This window comes from Caretta caretta, chromosome 24 (assembly GCF_965140235.1).
Source record: "Caretta caretta isolate rCarCar2 chromosome 24, rCarCar1.hap1, whole genome shotgun sequence".
In the NCBI taxonomy this organism is placed as follows: domain Eukaryota; kingdom Metazoa; phylum Chordata; order Testudines; family Cheloniidae; genus Caretta; species Caretta caretta.
This window is the reverse complement of record NC_134229.1, coordinates 7,492,208-7,508,798: the sequence shown is the minus strand read 5'-3', so window position 1 is coordinate 7,508,798 and position 16,591 is coordinate 7,492,208. Positions and strand designations below refer to the sequence as shown.

At 44.2% G+C, this 16,591-nt stretch overlaps 1 protein-coding gene across 1 annotated transcript in view; it reads right to left on the bottom strand.

The window, feature by feature from the left end:
• Positions 1-13,308, bottom strand: part of RPRD2 (regulation of nuclear pre-mRNA domain containing 2) — a 51,362-nt gene extending 38,054 nt beyond the window's left edge. The window contains exon 1 of the mRNA XM_048828702.2: positions 12,111-13,308. Coding sequence (XP_048684659.1) covers positions 12,111-12,312 — 202 coding nt within the window. The 5' untranslated portion in view covers positions 12,313-13,308. The remainder of the gene's footprint in view (positions 1-12,110) is intronic.
• Positions 13,309-16,591: the final 3,283 nt, after the last annotated feature.

The following is a 16,591-nucleotide window of genomic DNA, read 5'->3' as shown; positions in this document are numbered from 1 at the left end:
ATATTTAAGGGCTAATGGTCTGTGAGGACAGACCATCCATGACCTCATGCCAGACGGCCAGGGAAAGGAGAGGGAAGTCAGGAAGGTCTCCCTAGCCCAGCAGTTCTCAAACTGTGGGTCACGACCCCATAGTGGATCGTGACCCCATTTTAATGGAGTTGCCAGGGCTGGTGTTAGACTTGCTGGGGCCGAAACCTGAGCCCCAATAGCCGGGGCTGAAGCCCAAGGGCTTTGGCTTCAGCCCCAGGCGGTGGGTCTCAGGCTTTGGTTTCAGCCTCGGGCAGTGGCCTGAAGCCCTGGGGCTTCAGTTTGATTCAGGCAGGCTCAGGCTCCGCCCCCTCTCCTGGAGTCGTGTAGTAATTTTTGTTGTCAGGAGGAGGTCACAGTGCAATGAAGTCTGAGAACCCCTGAGCTTATGGACACTGAACCCAGAACTCGCAGGAGGGTGAGATGAGACACAAGAGGCCACATTCAGGACTGTGATATTTTCCAAAGATCTGCACCTCTCCAGTGCTGTTTAACACTAAAGTACCTGTGACTAAAAAATTCCTTTGCTAAGCCTGTATTCCTTGCTTGCCTGTCACACAGTTGCTGAAGGGATTAATTTAGAAGATCAGAGCACCCACAGTAACGGGAAACTCTAAAGGATCATATACAAGTAACTGGGGGACCAAGAGGGATGGGGGTCTAAGGAGGCCAGATTGTAGAGTCCCACTGCACAAGAAGGGTGTCAGACATGGGGACTGCACCTGGAAGTGTGCCTGAGAGACCCAGAGCTAGGAACAGTGACCAGTTATCACCCAGAGCCAGAAGGCTTAAAAGCTCATGGCATCCAGCAACTGAGTCGAATCAGAACAGACTGATGTCCATCCACAGAGGAGGAACTGGGTCAGGCTGTGACACACCAACGGCTGAGGAGCTTACGTGACTAGATTTGAATTTTGGAGGACCAAAGGCAGGTGTTTTCCTGAGGGAGGATGGTCTTGGACTCTGGAATTTTTGCCTCTTACCAGTCTACCAAAACTCAGAGCCAGGACTTCTCCTTGAGGAGAGGGAAGGGGTAGTTTTTTCTTTATCATCAGTTCGGGTAGTGACCTATTCCTATTATATTAGCTGTTGTAGGCAGTAGTTGCACCTATGCTTTTAATCCACTCTGTGAATGTGCCCATGCCATACAATGGGCACACTTACAAATCCCAACATAACCACTAATTCTTACAGTGGTCAAGTCTACAATTTCATCTCTATACCTTTTGTCTTCAGAAGCAAAAATTAAAAATAAAGTTATGACAACATGTTTTCAGCACTTAGCCATAAATTATCAAATGAAAAAAAGCTATGGGACGAGTTAGTCAAAGCTAGTTTAACGCTGTTGGCACTACCTGTGGTGAACTTATTTTAAAGGTGTGTGTGTGTCAGATCACTAGTTGCAAAGAATTTGCATCAAGTGCGGGAATGTGTGCAATGATTACTTATTAATGTGTTTTCTGAAGCATTAAGTCACGTCTGCTTCAAGACACTGACCATACATAGTCATTTAGGAAGACATCCACTGGAGAGCTAACTTCAAGACCTGAACATTTTACTAGACTCTAACAGGCCAGTGCCCAGTAAATAAAAAAAATTACACCTCTCAACTCAAGCTGTGTCCAAGAAGTCCCAAAGTAGTGATCTAAGCTGCTATTGCCCACTCAGCTCTAGTCTTTTGTATTAGCTTTGGCTAGCAGATGACAGGGGGAGTGCTATGTTCAGTACACAATCAGGAGAAAGTCTCTTCTTCCCATTCCTGTCATTTTTGGCTGTTGAGGATGAGGGAGAGAAAAGACAAGGGTGGATGTGTGTGTTGGGGGACAAGATGCGTGCGCACAAATGCCGCTTCTTTGCCCTCCCTTTCTCTATCCTGTTCTACATAGTTTTTCTGATGCTTTTCCTCTCCATTTGTGAGCTGTGTCAGTGAAGTGAAATGGATTATAATCTTGTAAATTTCCCTATGCTGCTCCTCTTACAGAAGCCACAGACACTGGCCTTTTGCTTCTGATGCTTCTGCAATCTCTTAGGAGAGGGAAAAGGCTCTTTATTCTTCATTCCCAGCCCCTCCCAAATAGCAGTAGAGGTTCATATAAGACTCTCTTCTACTGCAACACATTGCAAATCCCCAAGTATAAGACCAGAAGCAGCCTTTCTAATGGGATGGTGAGGTTAGATAAATTTATCTTCCTCCTTCTCCAAGAGCAACCCAGCAGCAAAAGAATACAGCCCACCGTCTCTACTACTCCTGCCCACAGGAGGGTCCCAGCAGGAGTAGCAAAGTGAAATTTACAAGGCTCACTTTACAGTTCCCAGAGGGAAGTCTTTTCACTCATTACTGAATAGCAGAAAAGTATGTTTTTCAAGGATTTATGGACAATTATTGTTGCTATTATTTAACGCTGAGATTTCTTGCCATTTTCATTATGCTGTGTTAACTGTGGTTAACAGTTATGAAACAGGACACTCAAGTAGTTTAGGCCCCAAATTTATGTTTAATAGAAAACCCGATATGAAAAAAGTTAAGATTTGTTATTTAATAATAAAAACAATTCTTAGCTCTTTAGTGCTTTTCATCCATATATCTTAACATGTTTTTACAACGATCAGTATCTTTCTTTTCATTTTACAGATGAGGAAACTGAGGCAGAGAGGAAATGACTTGCACAAGGTCATTCAACAGGCCAGTGGCAGATCTGGGAATAGTGTTCCATCCACCAGGCCACTGCCTCCCACAAAAGATATTCTGAATTTAAACCTTCCTCTACAGTGCCGTAAAAAACAGCAGAATTGGGCTTAAAACATGACTGATATCTAAGATGAGTCAATTACAAAAAAAATTTAAAACAAGCAGCCAAAATTGTGAAGAGCAGGTCAAACTTTAAAATTCAGTTGTATTAATCTACTAGACAACTATTCTGCCAAATTAAGAGGGTTTACCATAATGCTATTAAAAATTCTGTACAACTTTGTTAAATCCATCCATTGTCACTGGAAGCATTTTTGTCACAGTTGTATTGTCTACATAGACTGCCAGAAATCTTCCATACAATATCAAAAAGTCAGACCTCAAGAAAATTATAATAATTTAAGGATTTATTTTAAATAATTTGTTTTGGTATTGCCAGGGCCCCTGTCATAAATATAAAGGGAAGGGTAAACACCTTTAAAATCCCTCCTGGCCAGAGGAAAAACCCTTTCACCTGTAAACGGTTAAGAAGCTAGGATAACCTCGCTGGTACCTGACCACAGTGACCAATGAGGAGACAAGATACTTTCAAAGCTGGAGGGGGGGGGGAAACAAAGGGTCTGGGTCTGGCTGTGTGATGCTTTTACAGGGGACAGAACAGGAATGGAGTCTTAGAATTTAGTAAGTAATCTAGCTAGGTATCCGTTAGATTCTGTCTGTTTAAATGGCTGAGAAAATAAGCTGTGCTGTATGGAATGGATATTCCTGGTTTTGTGTCTTTTTGTTACTTAAGGTTTTGCCTAGAGGGATTCTCTATGTTTTGAATCTAATTACCCGGTAAGGTTTTTACCATCCTGATTTTACAGAGGTGATTCTTTTTTACTTTTTCATCTATTAAAATTCTTCTTTTAAGAAACTGAATGCTTTTTTCATTGTTCTTAAGATCCAAGGGTTTGGGCCTGTGGTCAACGATGCAAATTGGTGAGGATTTTTATCAAACCTTCCCCAGAAAAAAGGGGTAAGATTTGGGAGGATTTTGGGGGGAAAGACGTTTCCAAACGAACTCTTTCCTAATAATAAAAATACTGGTGTTAGACGTTTGGTGGTGGCAACGAAAGTCCAAGGGCAAAGGCTAAAATAGTTTGTATCTTAGGGAAGTTTTAACCTAAGCTGGTAAAAGTAAGCTTAGGAGGTTTTTATGCAGGTCCCCACATCTGTACCCTAGCGTTCAGAGTGGGGAAGGAACCTTGACAGCCCCTTTAAATCAAGTTTTAGGCTTCTTTAAATCAACCATCCTATAGATTTCTTCAAGTGGCAAATAAAGTCAGTTAGTTCTAACAGCTAAATTCAATTAATTATGCCACAATCCAGCACTTGAAACCTCACAGCAGTTTTCATGATGTTGAACTTTAACACATGCACCAAGGCAGAAATAAGATTTATTTTTTTCAGTTAGGGTCAATTGGTTCTTCTAACCCTTCCAAATTACAAACTACAAAAAAAGTATGTTCAAATAAATCAGATTTGATAAGGCTATATCTTTAGTTATACACAAGTCTTAATATGCAGCGTTTTAGTGATTAAAAACTACATCAAAATAAGAACACACGCTGCACACTGGTTTTATGAAACAGTCATATGCAAAAAGAGAAGCAAATTTCAATCATACCATTGTGTTATGCAACTGGTAAGCGGGGAATGCATACAGTTAACATACTGGGAGGTACCTGAATAAATTCTTATTATACATCAATGAATGAAGAGACCTTTTATTCGATCATGATGTCTCAACAAATTGTAAAGGAGACATCAGTGCTTCTCATGAAACAGTAAACTGTATTATTGATCTCACACTGCCTATGGCCAAATGTTTTTCAAATTCTTCTTCAATTGCACCTCCTGTACTTTTTTTTTTTTTTTAAAGTGATGTTATATTGCTTGATGGACTAACATGTCTCAAGTTAATAAATGCATGGTTTACTGACCTGAAAAGCAGTTATATTTAAGTTGTGACTAAATACTAAGCACATTGAATAAATTAGATACTCCTGTCAGAAAGTCTTTTATAATATAAAGAAAAGGAGTACTTGTGGCACCTTAGAGACGAACCAATTTATTTGAGCATAAGCTTTCGTGAGCTACAGCTCACTTCATCGGATGCATGAAGTGAGCTGTAGCTCACGAAAGCTTATGCTCAAATAAATTGGTTAGTCTCTAAGGTGCCACAAGTACTCCTTTTCTTTTTGCGAATACAAACTAACACGGCTGCTACTCTGAAACCTTTTATAACATAGATTCACAGTAGTAAGTTTTGGAGAAAAAGTGATTCACAGCATTAAATACCTTATACTTCTATAAAGCAAATATTGTCTGTTTTATTGAAACTTTCGGTTTTCACATAAGCAAGCAGTCATTGTCCTTATGATTTTATTACTAGAACAGAAAACTGGTGAAGAGGTGATTCAATCATGTGCTGACAGATATCTAAATGTCAGCGCTAATTTTGTATTAAAAGAGGAATGGTTCCATTCAAATAGCATCACATCTTTTGTATAAGAATTAGATAGTACCTTATCTGTTAAGAGACTTAAAGTAGAGAAATGTAGAGGGAAAAAAATCTGCCAGGATTTTATAACACATACATACTATATGATATAAACAGAGGAAGAAAACTTTGGAATTAAAGAAAATAATTCAAATATCAAAACAAAAATCAATAAATGTTCCGTTTCAAGCAGTATCCAGAGAATGGTAGAAACCATTAGATGAGAACCTAGCCAAGGATGTAAGACTGATTATATGATGGTGGGTGTAAGTGGGGAGATTTCTTCCTGACCACAGTTTCCAACCTGAAGCATGAAAATCAATGATCTTTTTAAAAGTGCTGCTAATGTCACTACAGATGATATTCTAATTCATAGAAAAATTTCTAATTCTCTTATTCATATATTTAATGAATTTGTAAACCATAAAAAAATACTGTATAAGGCAAGTATCATTTCAGAAATACCACCTATAACACTGATCAATTTAATTTTTGTACAATGCTTCCTTTAACAGTGTCACCCTACTAAGAGATGTAAACACCAGTTCAATATAAATACAAGCAGTAGAGGCCTGCAGTGGGACTGGGATTTGCTGTCTTAATTGCAGGATAACTATTCAACAAAAAAATGCAGGAGCGAATGGGAATTGTGAGGTGGGATTAAAAAATTGTCCCAGACAGGGCTCTAACAAGAAGAACCCCATTTATTCAATCTAACTGGGACTCAGGCCGGCAGCCAGCTCCCCTCCCTCCCCCGCCCCACTCCCACCTGCCAGTGGCCCCTGCCGATTAACTCCTCCCCTTCCCTCCCAGCGCCTCCTGAACACTACAGAACAGCTGTTTTGCAGCATGCAGGAGGCACTAGGGGGGAGGGCGCAGAGGGGGACAGGGCGCACTCAGGGTAGGAAGCGGAAAGAGGTGGGGCGGGGGTGGACCAGGGAGGGGAAGAGGCAGGGAGGGAATGGGGCCTTGGTGGAAGGGGTAGAGTGGAGGTGGGGCCTGGGACTGAGCAGAGGTTGAGCACCCCCCTGGGAAAATTAGAAGCCGCATCTGTGACTCAGGCTAGATCGGATAACCAAAAATTCGGATAACCCAGAGAATGGGAAAGTGCGAGGCTGCAATGCCATCTAGAGGGCACAGGAGAGATCACCCTCTTTCAGACCTGTGTGCGCTGGTTGTTTGGTTAATAAGGAGAACTAGTTAAAGGAGGGTCGGACAACTGGATTCTACTGTACCTTCATTTTAATCTTATAAAAACTCTATTAAGAATTCTGAGACAAAGCCACACTGTTATCTTATTAATTCTACCTTTTGCAAGAGGCTCTCCGAAAATAATAGCTATTAGATATTTTTACAGGCTTTTAGAGTAAAAATACATTTAAGAGCTGCAGAAAATAAAAGCAAATCAAATTTTCTTAATTATTACCAGCTATTATTTGTATTATCATGGACCATTCCTATTCATGGACCAGGACTCCTTTGTGCTAGGTGTTGTAAAAATGGAACAAAAAGACAGTCCATGCCCCAAACTGCTCACAACCTAAGGGCAGGTCTACACTACGGGGTTTAAGTCGACCTAAGTTATGCAATTCCAGCTATGTGAATAACATAGCTGAAGTCGACGTAGCTTAGGTTAACTTACTGTGGTGTCCACACCGCACTGGGTCGACAGGAGAGTTTCTTTAATCTTCTCATTCTGGTGGAGTATCGGAGTTGATGGGAGCGCGCTCTGTGGTCGATTTAGCGGGTCTAGTGAAGACCTGCTAAATCGACCCCCAGTGGATCGATCACCGCATCAATCCTTGGTAAGTGTAGACATACCCTAAGTATGAGGCAACAAACAATAGGTGGATGCAGAGACAGGTAAGAGAGTACGAGGAAACAATTAGACATAAATTGGCTCAGCATGATATGCAGTGGACTCAGTACAACAGCCAGCTAACTATTGTCAAGTTTTTGTAGGGATGATAGAAAAGGAGAGTTTTAAAGTGGAATCTGAAGGAGAATAATTAGTTTTGTGGTGTTTATGGGGAGTTCCTCTCAAGCATGAGGGGCAGCATGGAAGAAAGCATGAAGGTATCTGAAAACGTATCAAGTGGGTGATGGAAGCTGCATCATTAGGGCCTTAGAAATTCATGGACCATTTTGGTCAATTTCATGGTCATAAGATTTAAAAAATAATACATTTCAGTTTCAGATACTTAAATCTGAAGTTTAACGGTATTGTAACCGTTGGGGTCCTGACCCAAAATGGGGTAAGTGCAAGGGGGTGTGTGTCGCAAAGCTATTGTGGGGGTGGTAGTGATACCACCACCCTTACATCTGTGCTGCTGCTTTCAGAGCTCGGTAGCTGGTGGGCAGCTGCTGGCTGGGTGCCCAGCTCTGAAGGCAGTACCACCGCCAACAGCAGCACAGAAGTAAGGGTGGCAGTAACGTAAGAATGGCCACACTGGGTCAGATCAAAGGTCCATTTAGCCTAGTATCCTGTCTTCTGACAGCGACCAGTGCCAGGTGCTTCAAAGGGAATGAACAGAACAGGTAATCATCAATACCATAGCATGCCACCCTCACTTCTATGCTGTTGCTGGTGGTGGTGCTGCCTTCAGAGCTGGGCTCCCAGCCAGCAGCCACTGTTCTCCAGCTGCTCAACTCGGTGAAATCTGGTCTCCCCTACAATAGCCAGTTTTCACAGTCCATGATGTGTTTTTCATGTCCAATTTGGTAGGGCCCTATGCATCCTGGGCTGATGGAAGGCAGGAAATCAATGTCTCGATGGTGCATAAGTAAGAATATGATTTAGTCGCAGAGGTCATGGAAGTCACGGATTCTGTGACTTTACTGCATTTTCATGACTTCTTCGGCTTCAGCTACCAGTGACAGGAGATGTGCGCCCCCCTGCCCTCCTGTGGCTGTGCGCCCCAGCCCCTGTAGTCCGGCTCAGGCTGTCAGTCCCCACACAGTGGGGCTTCAGCTGTCATTCCTTCCCTCCCCCCACACTCCCAGTTATTTTTAGTACAAGTCACAGACAGGTCACAGGCTACCATTAATTTTTGTTTATTGCCTGCAACCTGTCCATGGCTTACTAAAAATAACCATGACAAAATCTTAACCTTAAGCTTAAGAGATAATAGGTAGGGATAGGCCATGAAGCTCCTTCAAAGTGAAAGTAAAAAGCTTGTTTGATGTGATAGAGAAGGGGGAGCCAGAGGAGGGATGTAAAGAGAGGGATGACATAGTCTAAGAAAATGATCTTTGTGACAACATTCTGAACAGATATGAGTGGGGCAAAACTGCATTTGTCGAGGACAGAGAGAAGGATGTTGCAGTAATCAAGATGCAAGAGGACAGCCTGGACAAGAGTTTTAGAAGTGAATGAACAAGAAAGGCCCTATGTGGAAAATTAAATATAGCCTAAATGGGAGGATTTAGAGAGAGATCTGAGTCAAAGATGATGCCCAGGTTAGAGGCCTGAATGACAAGCAGGATGGTGGTGTTGTCCACAGTGAATGGGACTGGAGGTAACAGGGAGGTTTATGGGGGAGGGGATTAAGAGCTCTGTTTTATCCATGTTGAGACGGAGCTGATGGCTAGACATTCACAAGTAGATGTCAGAAAGACCGAGATTTTAGTTTGGATAGAAGACAGGTCTGGAGTAGAGAGGTAGATCTGTGAGTCCTTAGCAGAGAAACGGTAGCTGAATTTTCTTTGCAGGTGAGATTACCCAGAGGTAAGGTATAGAGGAAGAAGGGGCTCAAGGACAGAGATCTGTGGAAACTACACAGAAATGTGCGGGTGATGAATAGGATGATGCAAAGGACACATTGAAGGAGCAATTAGAGAGCAGAACCAGGAGAGGATACGGTCATGGAAGCCATGACAGGACAGGATATAAAGAAGAGCATGATCAATGGTGTCAAAGGCAGATGACAGATTGAGGATGAGGATGGGGTACTGGTTCTGAGCTTTAGAAAAGAAAAGGTCATTAGAGGTTTTGACAAAAGCAGTTTCTTAAGAGTTAATATTTTGATTCTTACATGGTACTATTAAAAAAGATAACTTAACTACTTGTCACACTACCAAAACAAAAGAAAATTATGAACTACTCTATTTTGCTCTGCCCAGCAATCCCAGCCCTAGAAGACTCACTTCTCACTATGATATACATTTGAGTTCACATATCTGAAAATAAAGTTTAATTACAACCTTTGACAATAATAAACTGTTTAACATTTTAGTAAGTCAGACAACTGTACTGTTGAAAATTTCAACAATGAAGTGTTTTTTATGCTGATTAAAAGGCAAAGAAAATAGTTTAATTTTATATTTGAACCCTCATGCTAGCTGAGTTGCAAATGCCCACTCCCACAAAATATCCCCTTTACTTGCAGACTGCTCCAAAACCTTAATTTTCATTGACCTTTGTTGCAAGATACATCTCAGTTTATTCCAAATGACAAGCAAGTCTTGCTTTTGAGACTTTCAGACTGCTAGGAAGAATTGATGTATGATTTTAAAATGCAAAAGTTATGCTAACTGAAGCAGTGTGTAATAGTTACTCGCCATAATCTCTGCATCTAGATAAATACCTGCAATTCAAGCCCTAATAACTGTACCTCACAAGTATCAAAATTCATAACAATTTACAATCTATTCTGCCAATTAATTCACAGCATTCCTCAGCCTGCTCAGATTAGAATAAGTGATGCAAGTGAAGGACATAGCTCCTGAATGAGGAATCAATCCTGTTTTCCTTCTGTAGAGAGCTCTCAAATACAATCAAAGTAAACAGGGAAAAAAGAAAAGGAGTACTTGTGGCACCTTAGAGACTAACCAATTTATTTGAGCATAAGCTTTCGTGAGCTACAGCTCACTTCTAATCAACCCTTAAAATGGAGAATGAACTATTTCAAACATTTTTAAGCATAACATAAAAAGTTATAATGCCACTTTAATGTTACCTCCTTACGCCTGCAAAACTTGCTTTAGCTCATACTGAGACAGTACGAGATTTGAATGTTTTAAGGACATATGAAAGAGCAATTCTAGCAAAGATGATCAAACCATGTTTAGACTAGTGAAAAAGATTAATCTCTCCACTGTCAAGTCCACAATACAACTACGGCCAGTGCTCTCTAGATTTGATTTTAATATCCAATACTCTTTCTCCTACCCACATCTAAAGAGACTTCTATTTTGGGAGTGGGGGAAGAAGCCTGTGGCTAGCCCCCAAAAATGAGAGCTGATGTTCCGGGAGGTTAATTTACATCCTTATTTTTTTCTTGGAATTGTATACTAAAATCTTTCAGATGCAAGTATAAATAAGTACAGACCCGAGACTCTGGAGAGGACTCCTTAGTTACTGGTTAACATTGTAAGGAACATACACAGCAATGATAATGCCATATGATAAAACTGAGAGATTAGAATGGCTTGCCTAGAAGTTACGTGCTCCAAAAATTTCTTCTCTGGATAATTATGCCTCAGAGATCTTTAACTTCAATAAGTTTACTAAAGCAGGAAGAAGACTAGCTATCAATTATTAAATATACGTTTGAAACCTGTGGTACAAGAAGGTAGTTGTTTCCCCTTCATCCTCTCAATACACTCCCTCTCTCCCTACCCCAAACATTCTGTTGCCTCCCACTACAGTTTTTGGACTTTTGTGAAGTTGTGTTAGAACGTCTATTACTGTAATGGTTATACACTCACATCCACTTCAAACTGAACATTTCTGCTTGTGAATCAAATACCAAACATACAAAAATTCTAAGCAACGCAACAGATTTCCCAGACTTGTCCTGAACTATAAACGAAGATCTCAACCAATTTAGAAATTCACAGTAAATCATGGGTTCCCAAATGATCACTACAAATTCATACGCAAGATCTTTTAAATTCTGAAACAGATCTATTTTAAAGAGGTACAATGTTAGAGGCACCATGCATTTCTATTATTTCTTATTAACACCACAAATCATCAATCAATAAATGAAAGAAATGGCATTTTTCAAGCTAAGAAAACCAACGCATTTTGCAAACATCTCTGATTGTACCAGGTATATACAGACCGATAGTTCTGTTTATAGACTCCAAAGTATTTAAAACACAATAAAGGAACCATCTGGGTAGGAGTGGGGGTGGCTTAAATAACTAGGGGAAGCCACTGAGAACCTGATGCATAGTGAGGGAATATAAACAAGATGCAGATTAATGAGTCTGTAGGGTGGGAATCACAGGGTAAGTGACACAGGAACAAAGATATGTCAATAACTGCGGGGGGGGGGGGGGAAAGGAGGAGAGATTCATATCAGGAGATATGTCTGGATTAACAGGGTTTGGAAAATGGGGAGAAGGGACTAGACATGGAAGGCAAGTGAAAGGAAGAAAGGGATTATTTCCCCAGAGTCCCTCACAGCCCCTAATGCCTCCATCCTAACCTCACTCTCCCAATTCAGAGTTCGAATCTTGACCTCCTGCATAACACAGACCAGAGAACTTCCCCAAAATAATTCTCAGAGCATGCTTTTTAGGAAAACACCCAATCTCGATTTAAAAACGGCTAGCAACGGAGAATCCACCATGAGCCTGGCGAACCTGTTTCAATGGTTGGATGGGGGGTCATTACATTTGCTTCCCCCCCCCCCAATGAAAAATTATGGGGTTGTGGTGCCTACTTTCCTAGATGCCCCGCCCCCCACATCTCCCTCCTGGTGCCCTCTTCGTTCATCCAGGGGCAGATAATGAGGCCGCGGTTCCTTTTTCTCAAGAGCCCCCCCAATCTCCACCTCCCGCCATGGTGCCCCCCCCCCGCCCTGGAGTCCTGTTCCCATCCCCCCCCCCCGCACTCACATCTCCTCAGCCACTTCATCCAGTGATACACGATGGTGCTGTGGTGCCTCTTGTTCTCCAGGCACCAGGACGACAGGCCCTGGATGGACTCCATGGTGTTGGTGACCGACTGGAACTTCCTGTCCAGCGATGCCTCCAGGGCCCCCGCCGAGGAGGACGACGACGAGGAGGCCTTGCTGCTGCCTCCGCCGCCGGCCGCCATCTTCCTCCCCTGGTCGCACAAGCAGCAGCGCCGCTACCCTCCGCCGCGGCCGGGAGCGCGTGCACCGTTCAGCCGCCCTCCCCTCCCCCCTCGCCCGGGGGGGGGAGCGTGCCTCCTGTGCGCGCGCCCGGGCAGAGATGGGCTGGGCTGGCCGCGGCACGGGTATGCTATATTTAACCGGGGCCGCTTCCAAAGAAGGATGCACGTAACGATGCACCCCTTTTGCGCCTTTGTGCTAGGGCTTCGCAGTCCGGCTACGGTCGTGCAACGCGGGAATGCGAGCAGGGCACCCGCGCAGCCCCTGCGTGCTGGGGTTTCCCAATCGCCCCAGGGTGCACACCGCAATGAGCCTCTGCCCTGGGCGCTGGGGTCCCTACGCCGCCTCCATGCCGTGACGTTCAGCCCTAGCCTCTAGCCCCCTTCGCCGGCACGCAATCCCCGCGCGCGCGCGAGGGTCTCGGCCCCCACCCCGCAACCGCATGCAATGCAACAGCGAGCAAAGCAAACACGCCCCCCCTCCAGCAAATGGAGCGGCTCTATCCCCGCCCCCTAGAGCGGGCACAACGCACAGAGGTGAAACCCCCTCACGCTGGACTGGGCCCGGCCTGTCCGGGGCCGCAGGCGCGACAGGCCGCTACACGCCTCCTCTCTGTGGCACCCAGGGGTCGCTCTGCCACAGCCCACCGCCCGGCCTCTCTCACGGGCACGCGCCCCCCCCCCCCGTCCCGAGACCCACGGGCCGGGCGCGCACTCGCGCGAAACGGTGGGAGCGTCGCGCGGCCGCCACTGGTCGCGGGAGCGCGCGACTCACGCTCCCTCCGGGGGTACGCGCCGCAACCCCGCCCCCCTCGCTCCCTGCGGGGCTTTTAACGGACCCCTTCCTCTGAAGGGCCCCTCCTGTGCTCGTTGAGCCGCTAACCGGTTAGGCAGCTGCCAGGGGCTGGTTATTCTCCATCCCCAACACAGCTCGGAGCCCGCCCATCGGCCGCCATTTTGTACTAGGTTTCTCAAGTTAGCCTCAGAACCACAGCCACCTAGTACGCATGCGCCAACCCTCTCGGGACGCTGCCAACTACGCACGCGCCGAGCGCCTCCAGGCGCAAGATGTTCACGACGCACGCGCCACACAGTGGTTGCGCACATGCCAAACTTCTCGTCAGCGTCGCGGAGCATACTGGGCATGCGCGAACGTGACCGCGCAAACACCCCATCCCTCTCAATCGATTGTGCGCAAGCCTGAGGAAATCACGTTCCTGCGCATGCGGGCCGCTCTCTCTAAAACAAGCGCCGGGCGTGCGCCGTGAAGCGAGGCACTCTTTCCTATCACTGCGCATGTGCGAAGTGTAGGGGCTAGACCTGAGGCGGGAAGGGAGCACGAACGATTGACCGAGGCCTTCCCCTGCCCCTGGGGAAAGGGTCAACGGTGTCAGTCCAATCAGGGCTTCCCAGCGAGAACGAGGGAGGGAGGCAGCTGCCTGGGGGCTGCAGAATGAAGGGCAGGGCCATACTCCCTCCCAGCATCCTTTGTGCTCCTCCCCCCCCCCCACCTTGACCATGCTCCCAGCATCCTTTGTGCTCCTCCCCCCCACCTTGACCATGCTCCCAGCATCCTTTGTGCTCCTCCCCCCCACCTTGACCATGCTCCCAGCATCCTTTGTGCTCCTCCCCCACACCCACGTGCCTGATGCTGCCAACATTTGTTACACTTCTTTCCCCGCACCTGCCATTAACCACACGCCTGGCATCCTTTGCATTTCCTTACACCATGGCCACAGTCCCAGCATCCGTGGTGCTTTCCTCCCCTCTTCATGTTTTTTCTCTCAGCAGCCTTTACAGATGGCCACAGGCCCTACTGGCCCAAGTTGTGGAAGAACGCTTATGCTCTTTTTGTTTCTCCCTACCACCTTTTTGGCCTGCAAACCTAGCACCCTCCCCTCTTCTGCCCAAGAGAGCAGCATCAAAAACACAACTGGCCCAGCTCATTCAGCACAGGCACCATTTTGCAAAGGCACCCCACATCAATGGTAGAACCTGCACCAGGTGGTTTGTAGAAGAGAGCAACAGGCTGTTTTACTGAGCAGAGCCTGCCACAGAAGAGATTTAAAGAAAAGAGGATAAACGTAGAGAAACAAATTACCACTTTTAAAGGAGTAATTACCTAAACTTGTAAAAAAAATTTTTTTTTAAATCAAGCTCTTACAAGAGATAAACCCTCTCAATTGCTTCATTACAGTACATTTTAAAACAAACCAACAATTAACAGACAATACCGATTTACAACCAAAGTAGCAAAGCCTTACCTGAAGGAGAAAAGTATTCTAATACTGTATTGTCCTCAGCCAAAATAAGAAAAACCAAGCAGCACAAATAGTTAATTAAATATTAAGATTTTGTTATTAAATTAAGATGGCTCAAGAAACAATATCTGGTTTTTAAAAAATGTGAATAAGATTGTCTCTTTACAATGAAGAGGCATCTTTTAAAGCTCTCTGTAACAAGATGTGGTACTTCACACCAGCTTCTGCAGAAGGCAGGCTGATGGAAGAGAAGTGGTTCCTGAGCTTTAGCTCACAGGGGGGAAGATGATTTTCGGGAAGTTACAGGAAGCTGTCTCTTTACCACCAGCCATCCTAGTTCCCATCATACAATATTTTGCTCCTGTGGTAGACACATCATAAGCTCGTGTCTTGGATCCAGTTCCTCATATAATTGAGCAAAACCAGTTTATTCTGAGACTTGTCAGTGCACAATTAAAGAAAATCTAGAATTAGATGTTAATACAATCTTGAGTCTTTCCTACATTCAGGACACAATATACAAAGTCCCTTTCATTGTTTAGAATGAGTTACAGCAGGAAGTAGTGTCAACATCAGAGCATAAATAGTTGAGAGTATAAACAGAAGCACTGTTGTGCCAAAGACAGACAAACATGACTAATCCTACTAGAAACCTGAAGCGCAACTATGCAGGCCATGCTGATTAGCAACAAACGTTTATTATGGCATTTCTACCCCAGCCCCCAGACACTAGGTGAGCTGCTTATTCCTCCCTTGAAGTCCTATTTCTGAGAATGTATTCAAAAGTTTGACTCCAGCTACGGAATGAAGCAATAGGACCAGATTAAAACAGAGATCCTGCATTCACAGAAACACTGTGCTTAATTCTCCATTGTCCTGCACTTTGCACAGTCATTCCCAGCACTATGAAATGAGTGTAAAAGGCTACCACACTGATCTGATAGCATTTGACCTCCACTTTGCACTGATGTAGTTGTCTGCACAAGATGAAAGGACAGGATCAGATCTAGTGTTCCAGCCTTGACAGATATTCTATATTTCCCGTGATGCATCAACCTGTTTAAAAGCTGTTAACCTAATTAGGGATGAATGAAAACAAAATGTGCTTATGGGAACCCTTTCCCACTTCATTAAAAAAAAAGACACTGGACAGCTGCTATTTACTTTTCATCTCTGCAGCAGCTGGGATAAGCATCCAACTGAAATAAATGGGATGACACCAAAACATTTCCATGAATTTAAAAGCAGGTTCAAAGCTTGTCATACAGTGAAGGAAGTTACCTGCATGAAATACAAGACAAGCCAGCTCTGGCTGTAGAAGCTCATGCTAATGTTAATTGAAGAAACCCGCTCACCAACATATTTTCCTTCTAAGGACCAATCTAATAGACAGTAACTGCCTCAGTAAGCACAGTACAATGTCCACTACAGCTCCACGTGCGGATCATATTGACTGCTGCAATTTACAATGCTGCATATAGGGTATTACAAGAATTCCGCTTTTCCCTAAATATTAAAGTTCAAGCTTCACAACTCTGCCTCTTCATTCTTGTCTGCTCTTCTCTCCAAACATCAGCCCTCAACTGCTGCTACTCACACCAGCTTCACAACAAAACAATTTGACCCTTCCTCCACTTTGCTTCTTATGCATGGAATATTCTCCCTGAACTCATCTGTAGGGCCAGTCCATTTTCCTCATCAAGTACTTCTTCAAGATCCGCCAATTAATGATGGCTAGCTGAGCTGGCATCTTTTGTTTATAATTAGAGAACTGCAAGAGTCTATAAAAACATGTATTTGGTTGTATCCCTCTCCCCATAAGCTCTCTTACTTCTCTTAGATTTTACAGTTGAGAGCAAGGACCATCTTCCCTCCATGTTTGTTGCAGAGAGGGCCCTTGATTTTAAGGCTGTCAAACAATCCTTCCAAATATACCCAGGCTATGGTATAAGACTGATGCAAGAGTCAAGTACAGAAGAACA